This window comes from Pygoscelis adeliae, unplaced genomic scaffold (genome assembly GCF_000699105.1).
Source record: "Pygoscelis adeliae isolate BGI_AS28 unplaced genomic scaffold, ASM69910v1 Scaffold74, whole genome shotgun sequence".
Lineage (NCBI taxonomy): Eukaryota > Metazoa > Chordata > Aves > Sphenisciformes > Spheniscidae > Pygoscelis > Pygoscelis adeliae.
Window position 1 is genome coordinate 1,892,243 of NW_008824665.1, and position 13,660 is coordinate 1,905,902.

General features: G+C 39.6%; 1 protein-coding gene across 1 annotated transcript in view; it reads left to right on the top strand.

Moving 5' to 3' along the window:
- ENOX1 (ecto-NOX disulfide-thiol exchanger 1) overlaps window positions 1-13,660 on the top strand; it is a 155,197-nt gene that overhangs the window by 90,603 nt on the left and 50,934 nt on the right. Inside the window, exon 9 of the mRNA XM_009322855.1 lies at window positions 829-946. Within this exon, the coding sequence (XP_009321130.1) occupies window positions 829-946 (118 nt within the window). The remainder of the gene's footprint in view (window positions 1-828; window positions 947-13,660) is intronic.

Consider the following 13,660-nt stretch of genomic DNA (forward strand, 5'->3'; position numbering starts at 1 on the left):
TCTCAGCGCTGCCATTAAAAAGCCAGCCGCTACACCCGCGCCAGCTTTTCTACCCAGAACAAAGACCGTCTAGACTCCCACAAAGCCTGCGTGCCTGCTGATCGTTTACCTAGTGACATGTGCACGGGCTCCCTGCCTGCCTGCCTGCCCTTGCGGCAGTCGCCCAGAAACCGGGTTGTCCGTGCTGGCACTCGTTTTGGATCAAGATGCAGAGATTTTCAGGACAACATTATTGGGCTGGGTCTTTTAAATCCGAGGCAGTCTGGGCGTAGGGACAGAGGGTGAGATTCCTTTGCCCAGCATTAGGCACCTACGATATAGAGCGCTCCATCAGCACTGGCTGCTCTGGGTCCCTTTACCATCAGCAGAGAGAACTAGGCACTTTTAAGGTGTAGTTAATATGACTTTGTTTAATGGAGACACCTACATTTGGCTGAATGAATCCTACCCCAAGTGGCAGAGAGAAGCAAGAATTATCTATACCTTAAGCAGGCTGACAATCTCTTTATCAGTCTGCTTTATACACAATTTTAAACATTATCCCTGCTGTTAAAGCATTCTGCTATGTTTGGTAGAACTAAAGATCACTCGACGTGGAGACTCACTTTCTCTCTTGTTTTCCCTGAGTGTTACCTTTGATAAACTCCGTTCTTTCACAGGAAGAATTCCCTGTGCTACTGTTGTTATAAATATTCATATACAAATAAGTATGATTACAATGAAAAATGATGCATAATTAAAATCAGAGCGGTATTAAAAACAGATACTAAATAATACATAATGACATGATGGAAGTTAATACTGACAAAAGGTCATTTTGGGTTTTAGGAGCTCCGAAATGCTCACAGTGAACAGCTCATGGGAATCCGCCGGGAAGAGGAGATGGAAATGTCTGATGATGACAGTGGTGACAATCCCAGTAAAAAGCTGAGAGTGGATGATTCAGGTAAAGCCAAATCCCTCTATATTGTCAAGTATATACAACTCTTGTTTTTTTAAAAGCAAACAAAAACTTACATATGAGAAGTGACATATTAATAGCTGATTATATAAGACAGTATCTTATTTTAAACCCTCATAAATTAGTTATTTGAATGATGCAAGCTGTCTCTAGGAGGTGTCTGTCACCTGCTATGATCTATAATGATGAAAATTGTCTCAGTTCTGCCCTTGGCTGGAAGCATTATGTTTCTTCAGCGCACACTCTGCAGTCTTGAATAACAGTCTTTCATTCCATGGTTGTAACAATGTCTTATTATGAGACGAGTTGAAGTTATGTTTTGGTCAGTATTCTCTAAGTCTTACCTTTCTTTTCAACAAATACATAGTAACATATAAGCTCTCTAACAAACACGCTATACCATTTTAACTGTGTGTTTTGTGGAATTAACTTTTAAGCGTACGTATTTCACAATATGGTACTGCATACTGCATTAATTTGACTCTCGTTAGATGGCTATCATGAAAGAAAAAACAAGGGTGCTTGTAATATGTGGAAAGAAAAGCAACTTTTTCGGCCTTCTACAAATACTCTGCTATCCAAGGGTGGACACTCCAAGAGGTGGCTCAGAAGCTGCCTGAATTACTGACTGGTAATATGATCTGGATGACCCTTTGCTTGATTTCTTGACGTTGGCTAATAAAGTTGTGAGTAAAGGGTTTGCCTGTCTAGACGCTCATCTTCAGAAAGAAAATTTACAGAGGCTGAAGCCAACGCATGACTGGGAGCTACCAGCCAGCAGTGACCTTTAAGGAAGATAAAGAAGGTGGGAGTAAAATGGAAAGAAACTGAGAGTCTCATGATGGGCACAATTTTAATCTAGGCCTTTGCATAGAGGCACCATATTAAGAAAGGAAAGAATTTCATCCATTCAATGGTTTCAAGTCCTTGTATGCCTGCACAGAAGTGTGAATTCAAGCTTACGTAGAGAGGAGCTCTTCGGCTTCTCCTGTGACAAGATGCTGTGTGAGGTTGAATGACTCCAGAAGTAAAGACCAAAGGAAGGAGTGTCATTCTAGCAAAGAAATTTTTACTATAGCATCTCTCTTGAGGGGAGATTTAATGTTTTTCCTGGAAGAAAAATGAAACAGTAAAACCTCTAAAGGGCAGCCTTAATTTTTATTTGACTAATTGTGTGGGTTTGAATTTTCTGGACATCATTAGCAAGTGTTTGGAGCTGAGACAGTGGGTCTCTGCAGACAAAGCACTGCTAGCAATCAGAGATTTTTACGAATGTCTAATCATTTTACCTTGACTGTGTCCACTCTTACGAAGTTATTAGAATTAACAACAGGAAGGTGAGCCAGAAAAACCCACAGCCTGCACTCCAGAAGAGGAGTAATGATGTTTTGAATTGTCATACTTATCAATTCAGCTAGGTTTAACATAAGCATGCTTAGGGCAGAGCTATGCTGGTCGTTCTTTTTGTAACATCACAAATAGGAAAACGTCTTTGGTTTTCTTCCATGAAAAGGGACATTTTTATCAAATATTTCAATATCTGAGATTTCTACAGCATTCCATCCCAAACAACTTCACTTTATTTGTATTGTTATAATGTGGGGACTTGAGTCCCCTCGGTGATAACAGTAGCAAATCTAGTAAGTACTGTGTTGCATACTAAATCAAAATTTAGTGATAGGAATCCACTTGAGTACTTGTCCGTCATTGTCCATTATACCATTCATCATCATCTTGATCTTAGCGGAGTTGATCCAGCCTGCTGCATACGTAGAGTCATCCAGTTCTAAAATTAATTTTATAGCTTTCTTCTTCCAACATTACACTCTCAACTAAAGCAAGTGGATTTGATTCTTCTGTCATTGACAATAGAGGGAACTTGGAGTTATGTCAAAAAAGTTATTGGGTATAAAACATTGGTAAATGAAAAGAAAGTGAGAGAAGGACTTTTTTTTTCATTTTTATGTACAGAGAAGTGATTCTTCCTTCCTTCTTTTAGCATTTTTTTAAAATTGCTATTTGTGTTAGCTGCCTTCTGTTTTTCTTTTTTTCTTTCTTTTTGAGTATGTCATGCCAGAACCACCTCTTTATCTCACTGGAGTGGCTATTTGTATTCACAGTAACCTCTGTTCTACAAAGAATGTTTCTTAAAGAATCTTTTATCACGAAGAAACAATTCTGCACAGTAAGAAAACTTTGGCACTTTCTTTATTTTTAACCCCTTTTCTTAAAATGTTTGTCTGAATGCTTAACCGTGGGAAGGGCAAGGCTTGAGTAACACAAAGAAGATATTGTGCCTCTCCAATTCAAGGACAGCATGCACACATAAAGGCTTAAAAGTCTAAATCCTGCAGTGGCTGAAGCAACGAGGTGTGATGAACTGGTTTGGATAGTTCCAGAGTTCTGGACTGCCTGTCCTGCCATCCCAACAATTTTCATGAGAAATTATTTTTCAGGCTGCCCTACTCAACAGTGGGAACAACACTCCTGGGAAGTTGCCATCCCCAAAGCTACAAGCTTTAAGCCCAACCTTAATGATTCTATGATTCTGCAAGAAGTGACAGAGATTCCTCCAGGTTCCAACACCTGTGTCAGGTCTTTTTTCACTAGTTCACCTAGTTAAATCGCCCCTAGTACAAGAAGGCTCAATTAATTCAACAATTTAGAATGGGTCCTAAGACCTCATTCTATCTTGGTAAAGTGTAGTTTCAACAGTCTCCCAATGTAATTTCTTCTGTTAACTCAAGCCTTTTTCGTTCAGAAATAACTCCACTTCTGAGAGCGTCTAGATAGTATGGTGCTGAGCATGTCACAGTTCCTCACAGCTAGACTGGTTAGAACAAACACTCTCCTGTAGGATATCTGAAGAGAAACCTATACATCACCCTGAAAAAAAGAGGGTAGATTCCAGCCCCAACATTTGAAAACACAGTGTAACACATTTAAGTCCTGAGGCTGTGCAAAAGGACTTCAGTGCCTGAATGCTCCTCCCAGCTTGCTGGACTTCAGGTTTCAGAGGAATGTTACATTTTGCTGAGGCCCTTGTACACAATAAGTTCTGGAAATTTGGGATAGATGATGAAAAAGCTGTTAGTAAGAATGGTTTGCATATTTTCTTCAAGTTTTGCAAGATACTAAATCATGCAAGAGATCAAGTCATGGTGCGTGTTAGAAATCCACTAATAGCCGTTTGTTTGGGAAGATTTGGGCTTGCTACTTGTGACAATGCAGAACAGTTCCAGTGGGACTTGTTGCAAAGTGCTTCACTCTGTTCCAGACTCAAATCCTCTTCTTTCATCTGTCAATTGCTATTCTAGTTTATGAACCTGATTTACTGATGTCAGTGACTCAGTGGTAGAGCTGGAACGAGAATGGGGACTGTCAGTCTACTGGACCTGTCTTCCACTCTCTTGTCCACGTTGCGGGTCTGGGGCACTGCCTCCTGCACAAAGACCTTCTGCTCCTCCAGGTGTTTTATAGGTCATTCTCCCCAGACTTAGTACCCTACTCTGTCATGTGCAAGTTGATTCTTCAAGGAAAAGGAAGGCATTGCTACCTGCTTGTTCTTTTAGGCAGCATCTCAAACTGCTGCAAGGACCCCCTGAAGATCCCCCCAGGGAAACCAATAAGTTGGCTGAACTAGCATGTGTGCCTAGTTTATAGGAAATCCTCCTGGTTTCACAGACTAAAGGTCATTTGCATTACGGGGAAAGCTGGCAAAAGTCTGGCCTGCAACTGAGTGAATCTAACCTGTGGGATCAGCTATTCCTTTAGAATGATGTTTTTTTCCCAAAATTCAGCCTTTAAACAGTGATTTTTCTGCAATGTGGATTTTGGAGTTTGAAACGGACAAGAGGATTGCTGAAGTAAAGCTAGGAGATTGCTAAGAAAAAAATAATAATGATGATTGGCAACTCAGTTAATACATTTGAAAGTCAAGGTGCAGCTACTGAAGCATTAGCTCAGGGGAAAAAAAAGATTCAGCGCCAGAGTCTAGAGGATATATGAAAATCTTCAGAATGATCAGGATTTATGGATGCTTCGTCTCCCACCTGCTGGCACTGGGAGTAAGGATTCACATGTAAAAGCCTCCAAAGTAATTTTAAGAATTAGTGAAGTGAAGCTGCATGTTATAGAAAAGAGCTGAAGTTTGGTTTATGCCTAGAAGGCACCTGTAATTTTACTTTAAGGGGAGGTGGGTTAATCTCTTCCTTTTGCAGTTCTTGGTGACGTGCCATTAATTCTAACAACTCCAACTTCAGTGAGAGACTGCGGCTGGCACCACGGAAAAGAAAGAAATGCACAGTGCTTGCAGAGGGACGCGGGAATTAAGGCTTTTGACCGGGATCCCAGAGCTCTGGGCCAAATCCCAGCTCTGCTACATACCCCCTGCCTGGACTAATCAATGAATTCGTGTTATCTCAGTTTCCTACTATCAAATGGAGGCAACGATGCTTCCTTTCCTTCACCCACTGCCTGTCCTGTCCACGTGGATGATAAATGCCTTGGTATAGGGCTCTCTCCGACTGAACGGACTTGCCATAGCCCACTCATTGGTCCCTGGAGCATTTCACTGCCATTGTATTACCTGTGGTGAAGTAACTTAATAACATCTCGGGGACTGCATGCAAATAATAAATTGCAAGTTATGTAGCAGAAGCCCAGTTTGAACACATAAGTTTGGTGCTGCCTTCCAAGCCAGAACAGTTTAGGCCCCTACGGCAGGATTTTCAAACATACCTAAAGTAGGTACCAAACTTAAACATTACAGCTCCTTCTGCCTTGAACAGTAGCCTGGATATTTAAGTGCTCTCCTGAGCTGATCTGTCCTATTTGCAGCATTAGCTAAGTCAGCTGCCATAGGAGGCAGGCTGAATAGCGGGCAGTCTATCCCGCAGAAGCATGTAAGTCTGTGTGAAAGTCAGTATTTGAAAACCGCACCCCTGTGCACGCAGCATAAAACAGGCTTTGTGATATTGTTAGTAAATCTATCTTGAAAGTTGCAAGCCTGGCAAGCCTTCAAGGAAAGCCTGAAACAACACCAAAGTGATCTGTGTGATGCTTATTCCTCTTTTCTCTGCAAGTCAATCCTCTTTTTGCATTCTCTAAGGCTTGTGTGAATGCAGAGATGCACACGTGGAATGGAAACTGTGTTTTATAGCTGGATTAAACTGGTAGGAAAGCTTTATATAGCTTGCTACAACTTTGAATAGAAATTGCTGAACCCCAGCTTTGTGGAGCTGAGCTTTGCTCTTCCTTTTCTTCTGACTGGCCAAGTGTCAGAGGAGATCTCATGTCAGATCTTCCTCTCTCTTCTGATCCCAGGGATCAGATATTTCTCCCTTCCTTTCTTGTAAGTCTAGTCTTTTGTTTTTATGGGGGATTAAGTTTTAAACAAAGGTCTGACTTACTTTTCTGTCATTACCTCTCCATCCCATAGCTTTTCAGCATCAGATTTTGAGAAAGTGATGCTGATATTTAACAAGCCCATAATTTTCCCTTTTTCCTTTTAAACATTTGTTGATGAAGATAATGTAAAATAACAAACTGTATTTATTTAGAAATTAATGGGCTAGCATTGCTTTTTTCCTCAAATAAATTAATATCATTTCAAAGCCATCAGCAGCTGGTGTCATAATCAGCCCTGCAGTAATAAACATATAAAGGCATATGAAGAGGAAAATATACCCTGTTAACAGAAGCTAGTAACCAGGTTTTATAAGCAATCTCGAAGAAAATGTATTTAAAATCTGAAGCTCTGAATTGTTGCTGTACTGACACGGTCCCCCCTCTGGCCAGAGAAGACAGCTGAACAACCCTTTTGAGCTCTCCAAGTGGAGTAACTTGAATGGAAATGCTCTGGACACAGCAGACAATCAGCTTTTTTCCCAGGGACCATCAGGGATGATCACTAGAAAGCAGCACAAGATGATTACTCCCTCTACGCCAGGAAAAGTCTGCTCTAGTGTCTTTCACAGCATGCCAGTTCAGAGCTGTTATCATCAGGCAGACTCCAATTTTGTGCCTTAAAATGCATTCCTTTTTTCCCACAGCTTTTACAAAAATAGGCTGAAATTCAGGAAGCATATAGGCAGGGGCCTAATTTTATGCCACTGGTTTTAAGTCCATTTGGCTCTAATAATACTTCTTGTGCAGCCGAATTTAGCAGAAATGCCTTGATGAATCAGGGCTGAAGGTAGTTGCCAAGCCTGTCTTCCCTGGGGCATAAAGACAGCCTTGTCCTGTCCCAGGTACTGGACCAGTTCCTCTGGATCATGCACAACACATTGGCTTTGGGACAAAGGTCTGTGCTGGTCCTGTGGACACAGCAGTGAAGGGGTTAACCTAACTTTCAATTTTTAGAGGAAACAGACACTTCAAAGGCATTTTCCTAATATGGGTTTTAGGAGGCTGTCCCATTTACTACAAAACAAGTCTGTTGCGCTTTGATGCCTTTCAACTGCCAGAAATACTATTATCTAGATTACATTTTATCATGTTTTCTGGGTATTTCATACTGATAAGGTTTTATGCAGGATCATTACATATGAGAATAGATTTAATCCTGTTTTTAGTAAGCTTTAAGGACACTGAGGAATTATTTATATAATAAGATGCAAAGTTGCTATGGAAAATGCTATAGCAACCTAACATCTTCACAAAACCAAGCAGCCACTTGTGACAGCAATCTAAATTTACATTTATTTTAGTGTCATTTTATTGACATTCTTAGTATCTCATTTTGACAGCATGTTAAAATATGTTTTGCATTCATGCTAGAACAAAATTAACAGCATGTTGTTGGAATGAAGATGATGCTTATAATTTTTGGAGATAATTTTAGCACGTTTCATTTTGTGTAAATAGCATTAAAATAGTAGTGAAAAGAAGTTTGGGTGCATCCCCACTATTTGTAATAGAGCAAACAATGCACATTGAAAGTAATGTTTTATAAGTCAGTAAAAGCTAAACTGTTTTTATTTGCTTTATATCTGAATGAAAATATTTTTAAGAAAGAAATAATTTTGTTATTAGAATTTATTTCAAATCCTATATCTTTTATTATAACTTTCCCAGTTCAGGATACAGGCTATAATTTTTCATTAGGTTTCATAAAGCAGGGCGTCATTCTGAATATGTAGACTTGCAGATTGATAGGGAATTCACCTGTTTAAATGGGACTTTTATAAAATGTAGGATAACAGTACACATTGCCCCTTAGGAGGTTAAATAAAAAGGGAAAGAAAAAACAAACACAAAGCAACAAAACAGTCTGAACTGTGCTCATTGCAGTTAATAATGAAACTTGCGTTGACTTCAATGGGAGCAGAAGCAAGCTCTATATATTGATTTTCTCCATCCCCCTCCATTAAGAATCCTGAAGTGCAGCTGTAACATTGTTGAAGTGGGATGTTGGCAGCAAAATCAATAAAAGGCAATATTAGAACATATGCTGTTTTCAGCTTCCTCACAATCTGATATAGCTGGTATTAGCATTCTTCTCCAAATTACACTTCATGCTTTCTATAAAGTGACCTTCCTTATAGTGCCCTCTCCAATATAAAGCTTTTGTGCTCTTACTCTCATATTTAGCCTTCAGGAAAATGAGCCCTATTTATAACGGTGAAGACGGTTGATTCTGAACAGAGCATAAAGAACAGATACCTTCAAAAGTGGCTTCAGCCTAAACCCTATTTCTGACCTCCAATGAAAGTTCATTTCTATTATTGTTTAAACTAAGCTCTTGGTTTTAGGTTTTCTTAATTATGCTGCCCTTCATGCCCTGTTGTTTTTAGAAACCCTTTTCACCCCAACACATTAGAGAACCTTGCAGATACTGCTTGAGGTGGAGAATTAGGTACCTTCTTATCCACCATTAAATCCAAGAAACATCAGCCATTGCTAAAGTGTCAGAGGAGATATTGATCAGAAAGCAGAGTCTTTTCCAATGTCAGTGTAAGCTTCTAAATTCATAATTGCAGGTTTGGGGAGCATCCTTATGTCATGAGACATGCAAGGATGGCTGAAGTTTCCAAAACGTTAAAAGCTTCCTTTTCAAAGCATGTGGCTTCTCGTTCTTTGTGTGTCTGGCAGTCTGTGATGTGGTTGCATGCCAGGAGTTAAAAACACACCCAGCAGAGCTGATGCCTGAAGCTGGATGGCCACAGAAACTCCCAAAACTACTACTAGTTAGTGATGCTGGTTTACTTTGGTGGATGAATCTTAGATTCAGAGGATTTTCATGATGTCCTGCTCTTTGGTTTTGGCTTAAAGACCTTGTCAAGAAAATAAGCTTCTTACTAATGACATATATCCATAGTATAGCATTTTTCTGACCAATATATTGAAGGATTTGGTTCATAAAGTTGAAAGCCAAGTGGATTCAAAGCTGCTTGGAGGTGAGTGATCTTCTTTTAAGTCTTATTTGGTTTTAGATTCACGGTAGAGAGAAGAGAAAACAAAGAACAGTCCTCTAGGATGTGAAATGACAGACTGAAGAACTAGGTACCGTACCAAAACCATGCCATTTTATTCCACTTCTCCACTAATACCAGCATGTGACTCCTTGAACACCAGCATACAGAACTCTAAAGGAGGAAAATTTGTTCCTTCTGTGTTAAAAGAAAGGTGGTTTGTTTTGTTGCTTTTTTTTTTTTTAATTAGGAGTTCTAATTGCCTTTTTTTTTTTTTGCCTTTCAATGGGCAAAATAGTTTGCAACCTTTTTGTTTATTTATTCAGCCCTCCCCATATTTGATGCATAGCATGTTTCATCAGGTGCAAGAACTGTGCCAAGCATGTCTTTACAGCACTTGTATCCAGTGATTGCTGAGCTGCTTCTACAACTGCCAAGTGCCCCCCTCACATGTCAACCAGGGATCTCTCTGAAGAGATTTGGGTGGTTGCTAGTCCACAGCACCAGTTGGTGCTTCTTTGTCATGTGTCAGATATAGACTGTCTTCCCTCTTAAATTTGTCTGAGCTCTGAAGACAAGTAAGCACTTTTAACAGTCGAGGAAGAACGTGATAAAAAGCAATAGCTCTCCCCATGTTGTTCTATTATCAGATAGTCATCTGTCTCATCAAGTTTTGTTGATAGGTTTTGAGATGCCTGCGCTGTTAGACCTTGATCCCACAAGCTACTGCCTGCTGCTTGGAGTGTTTGCACTCACCTTCTGCTCAACACCCACAGATACAAAGTCCTGAGCAGTAGCTTACCCAGAAAGTCTGGTACAAAGAGTATTTCACAGTTATCTCTTCAAAGTTACACAGTTTTTGCAAGTTTCAATAAATTGTTTCTGAAAGGACTGGAAGTACCACTAAGCTCTGTAGAACCCTGTCATATACAAGTTTGCAACACATTTTATTTTTCACTAGCTGAGAAAATACCGACTAAACGTTAAATTGTGGAGAAGCACAGTGGCATCTATTTGCAGATACTGAACATGCTGAAGGCAGGATGGAGGGGAGAAAAGGAGGTTTTAGCTTGCAGATACAGCTCTTCTGGACACCTTCCATTCACATAAGGGATAAATGGCTCAAGAAATGCTGTCGCTGAATGTGAGAGTCAAGAAATCACAAGCTTCACATGATCATTTGCTTATGCCTTCCAAAGGGGTAAAAACGTATTCCCATATTTAAGATCCATTTTTATCTAAGGCCAAAGTAACTGAGCAAGTATTTCAGTATTATGCACAGTTTTAGAAGAAAAATTAGCTCAGCCTTCCAATGCAGTACAAGGTCAGAGAGATAACTGGATAAATGCTCTCCTGCAATTTAAGGTGCAATAGAATTTTGTACAGAGGTGGTTTATCCTCACATTTATAGAAAGCACTTTATGTTTACGAACAAAATTTGCCTATTATGTATCAGAACAATTCAAAACACAACAGTCACTTAAAACACTCGGATCAGCCCTTTCTTCCCTGATGAATGTGACAAATTGAGGAATTCACATGCACACTGTCAAGTTTGTTTCCAAGTAACAATGACAGTTTCTTCATATTTATAAGCCCTACAGATTATTTTTTTCAAGTTGTCACAGTGGTGCTGGGCCTGAGTGCAATTCCTAGTTCGAATGCCAACAGCAGCAATGCAGCCATGCATGTTATAAATGCCAGTGTTTCCTGTTTAAGTCTGAATAAAAATACAGCAATTAGTTTGACTCCTAAGACGTAACCATCAGTAACCCACCTATACAGAGGTTTACCTATATACAATAATGTTTGAATATCTAAGTAATTTATGTATCACATGTACACACATACATACAATCCCTTTATGCAATACACATAAGATTAACACAGTATATACAAAACACTGAGCATTCATCAGCATCTCTTGTCCTATGCAGAGTTCAAATGTCTGTACCCTCAGTTGCAAAGCACCATTAATACAAGCAGCGTTCTTCCATTACTGGTGTGGGAGAGGGTTGTCAATGCCACTTGGCATCTCCCCAGTAACCAGCGCTTTTCTTACTTGAGTGAACATACTCCTTCTCCCCCGAGACTAAAATCTCGTCTGTTCATTTTTAGTGTTACAGGAATACAGTCATTTTTTTAATATCATTGATTAGAGGAAAAAGTCACTTCTTTGCTGGCATCTTTAAAGCACAGTCTCTGTAAAAGTGTTATAACAGTTCTATTTCTCAATTAGGAAAAAAAACAGAACTTCTAAAAGAGATTCAGTACTTGATTAATTATATTTAACTGAGGGAGCAGTTATTGGTAAACATAAAGTATCTGAAAAATTCACCTCATCACAAACCAAATACTCTAATAAGCAGTGAAATGGAGTGATTTTTACTGAATTTTGAAAATATCTGAGAACTGCTACTATTTTTGATCAAAGTTATACCCCTACATTTTCTTATGATGGCTTGCTTCCTATGTCCCTAGCTCAAGAGGAGAACCAAGCAAGAAAGGCAACACAACAGCCAACCCAACTAACAGTCCACCTATCACAGTTGTCTGTGCAGAGCCAATTCTTCCCTCTCCTGTCTCCCCTTATGCATATGCCAAGTCCGTCGGGCTTGGTACATATCATGGGTGGCGGTAGAAGAAATGCAACCCAAAAAGGAGAGGAAAAAAGGGCCCTTTGCTTTAAAGAGGTGACCTGGAGAAAATGGTCTCAATGGGGCAGATTAACTAGCAACTGTCAAAATATCATTTACGAGCTATGTAGATTCCTGTTCTCCAAAGAGATGCTGTCAAGTAAAATAGACCTAAAATGTGACAGGCTTTGATATTATTGTAACAAAGTGGTCTCTTCCAAATTCTAAATATGCATTTCAGTAATGTGATGTGACATCTTTGTAGGAAAAGTCCAAAACACTTAATGCTGTGATTTACCTGGGACAGAACTGGGTAAGAGGGGACTGGAGAATGTACAGCAAAATAAGTATGAGCGAGGGAAGAGAGAAACATCTGGAAATGTCAGGCAAGTGGGAATTACAAATGAACAAAGAGATGGACTCGTGTTTGGAGCTGAAGAGAACCAGTACAGAGGTAAAAGAAAGGAAAGTATGAAAAGAAGGGTAGAAAGATCGGCTTAAAGTGGGAGGTTAGCCCAACAGGGAAAGTTGGTTCACTGTTCAAGTGGATTTTCTGCAGCCATGAGGTCTAGATAAATGATCCCAAACTGAGCTCCTGAGCCAATGATCACTTGTAAGACTGTAGTAAGCAATCTGCATCTTATTCCTAGGACTGGCTAAAACAGTGAGATTAAATTGCCTTGTTAGTGTTTTTAATTAAAAGTCAAAGTTTGTGAGAGCATGCTGAAATACAGAGAGCTGGTACTGATCCACAGTCTAGAAAGTTTGGAAGCCACTAGTCCAGAAACTTAAAGCAGAGGTTTTCAGTTAATGATCTCTCTAGGGCTTTAAACAAAATGTCAGATATCGTGAGACTCATCATAACACCACAGGAGCTGGCAGCACTCCTCTCTGGGGCGTTCTTAGCCCGCTGCAGAGCCAGCATTTGCATGCTACTTTTTGTTATCAGGCCCAGCTGGACTGCGATCTGCCCTCTCTTTCCCATTGCTATTTGCAAAGAGATATGCTTCATTACACAAGAAATAATAAGCCTTCATAAATTACTGGTGAGCCACATGTGTAGTAAACCTAGGAAAGAACAGTGCTATTGCTGAAGTCTGCTAAGCAGGAAGAAGTTTTGTAAACTGAGAAAATCTCTCTTCAGATAAATGCTTTGATTTCTCAAATGTTACATCTGTCTGTACTGGATGGGATGGATAAAATTGCAGTTAAATGATGGTGCAACTTTTCTTTTTTCTTTCTTTCTTTTTTTTTTTTCCTTCTTTTTTTTGGCAGCATCCTTCCATTTACTGATTGTTTGCCAGCAAGTTTTATGTGAATAGGAAGCCTGAAAATAATTCTCATGAGTATTTAATTTGAACATCTGGTATCATCATGAACATAACTGCTATAATGAGCTTCTCTGCATTGACCATAGGCTGCATGGTGAGGAAAGGACTTTGAAGCAACTGTACCTGAATAAAGCAGATTTTGTAAAAGAGTAAATCTCCCTCCCAGTGTGTGGGCCCTAACTTCTACTAACATTAATGACAATAACCCCTCGTCATATAGGATAATTAGTGCCCTTAGAGTTTAAATTTGCAGGTACTGAGACATTCAAATGAAGTGTGTCTAACATTAAAAAAAAATGTGGAAATTGCTTCACTGTT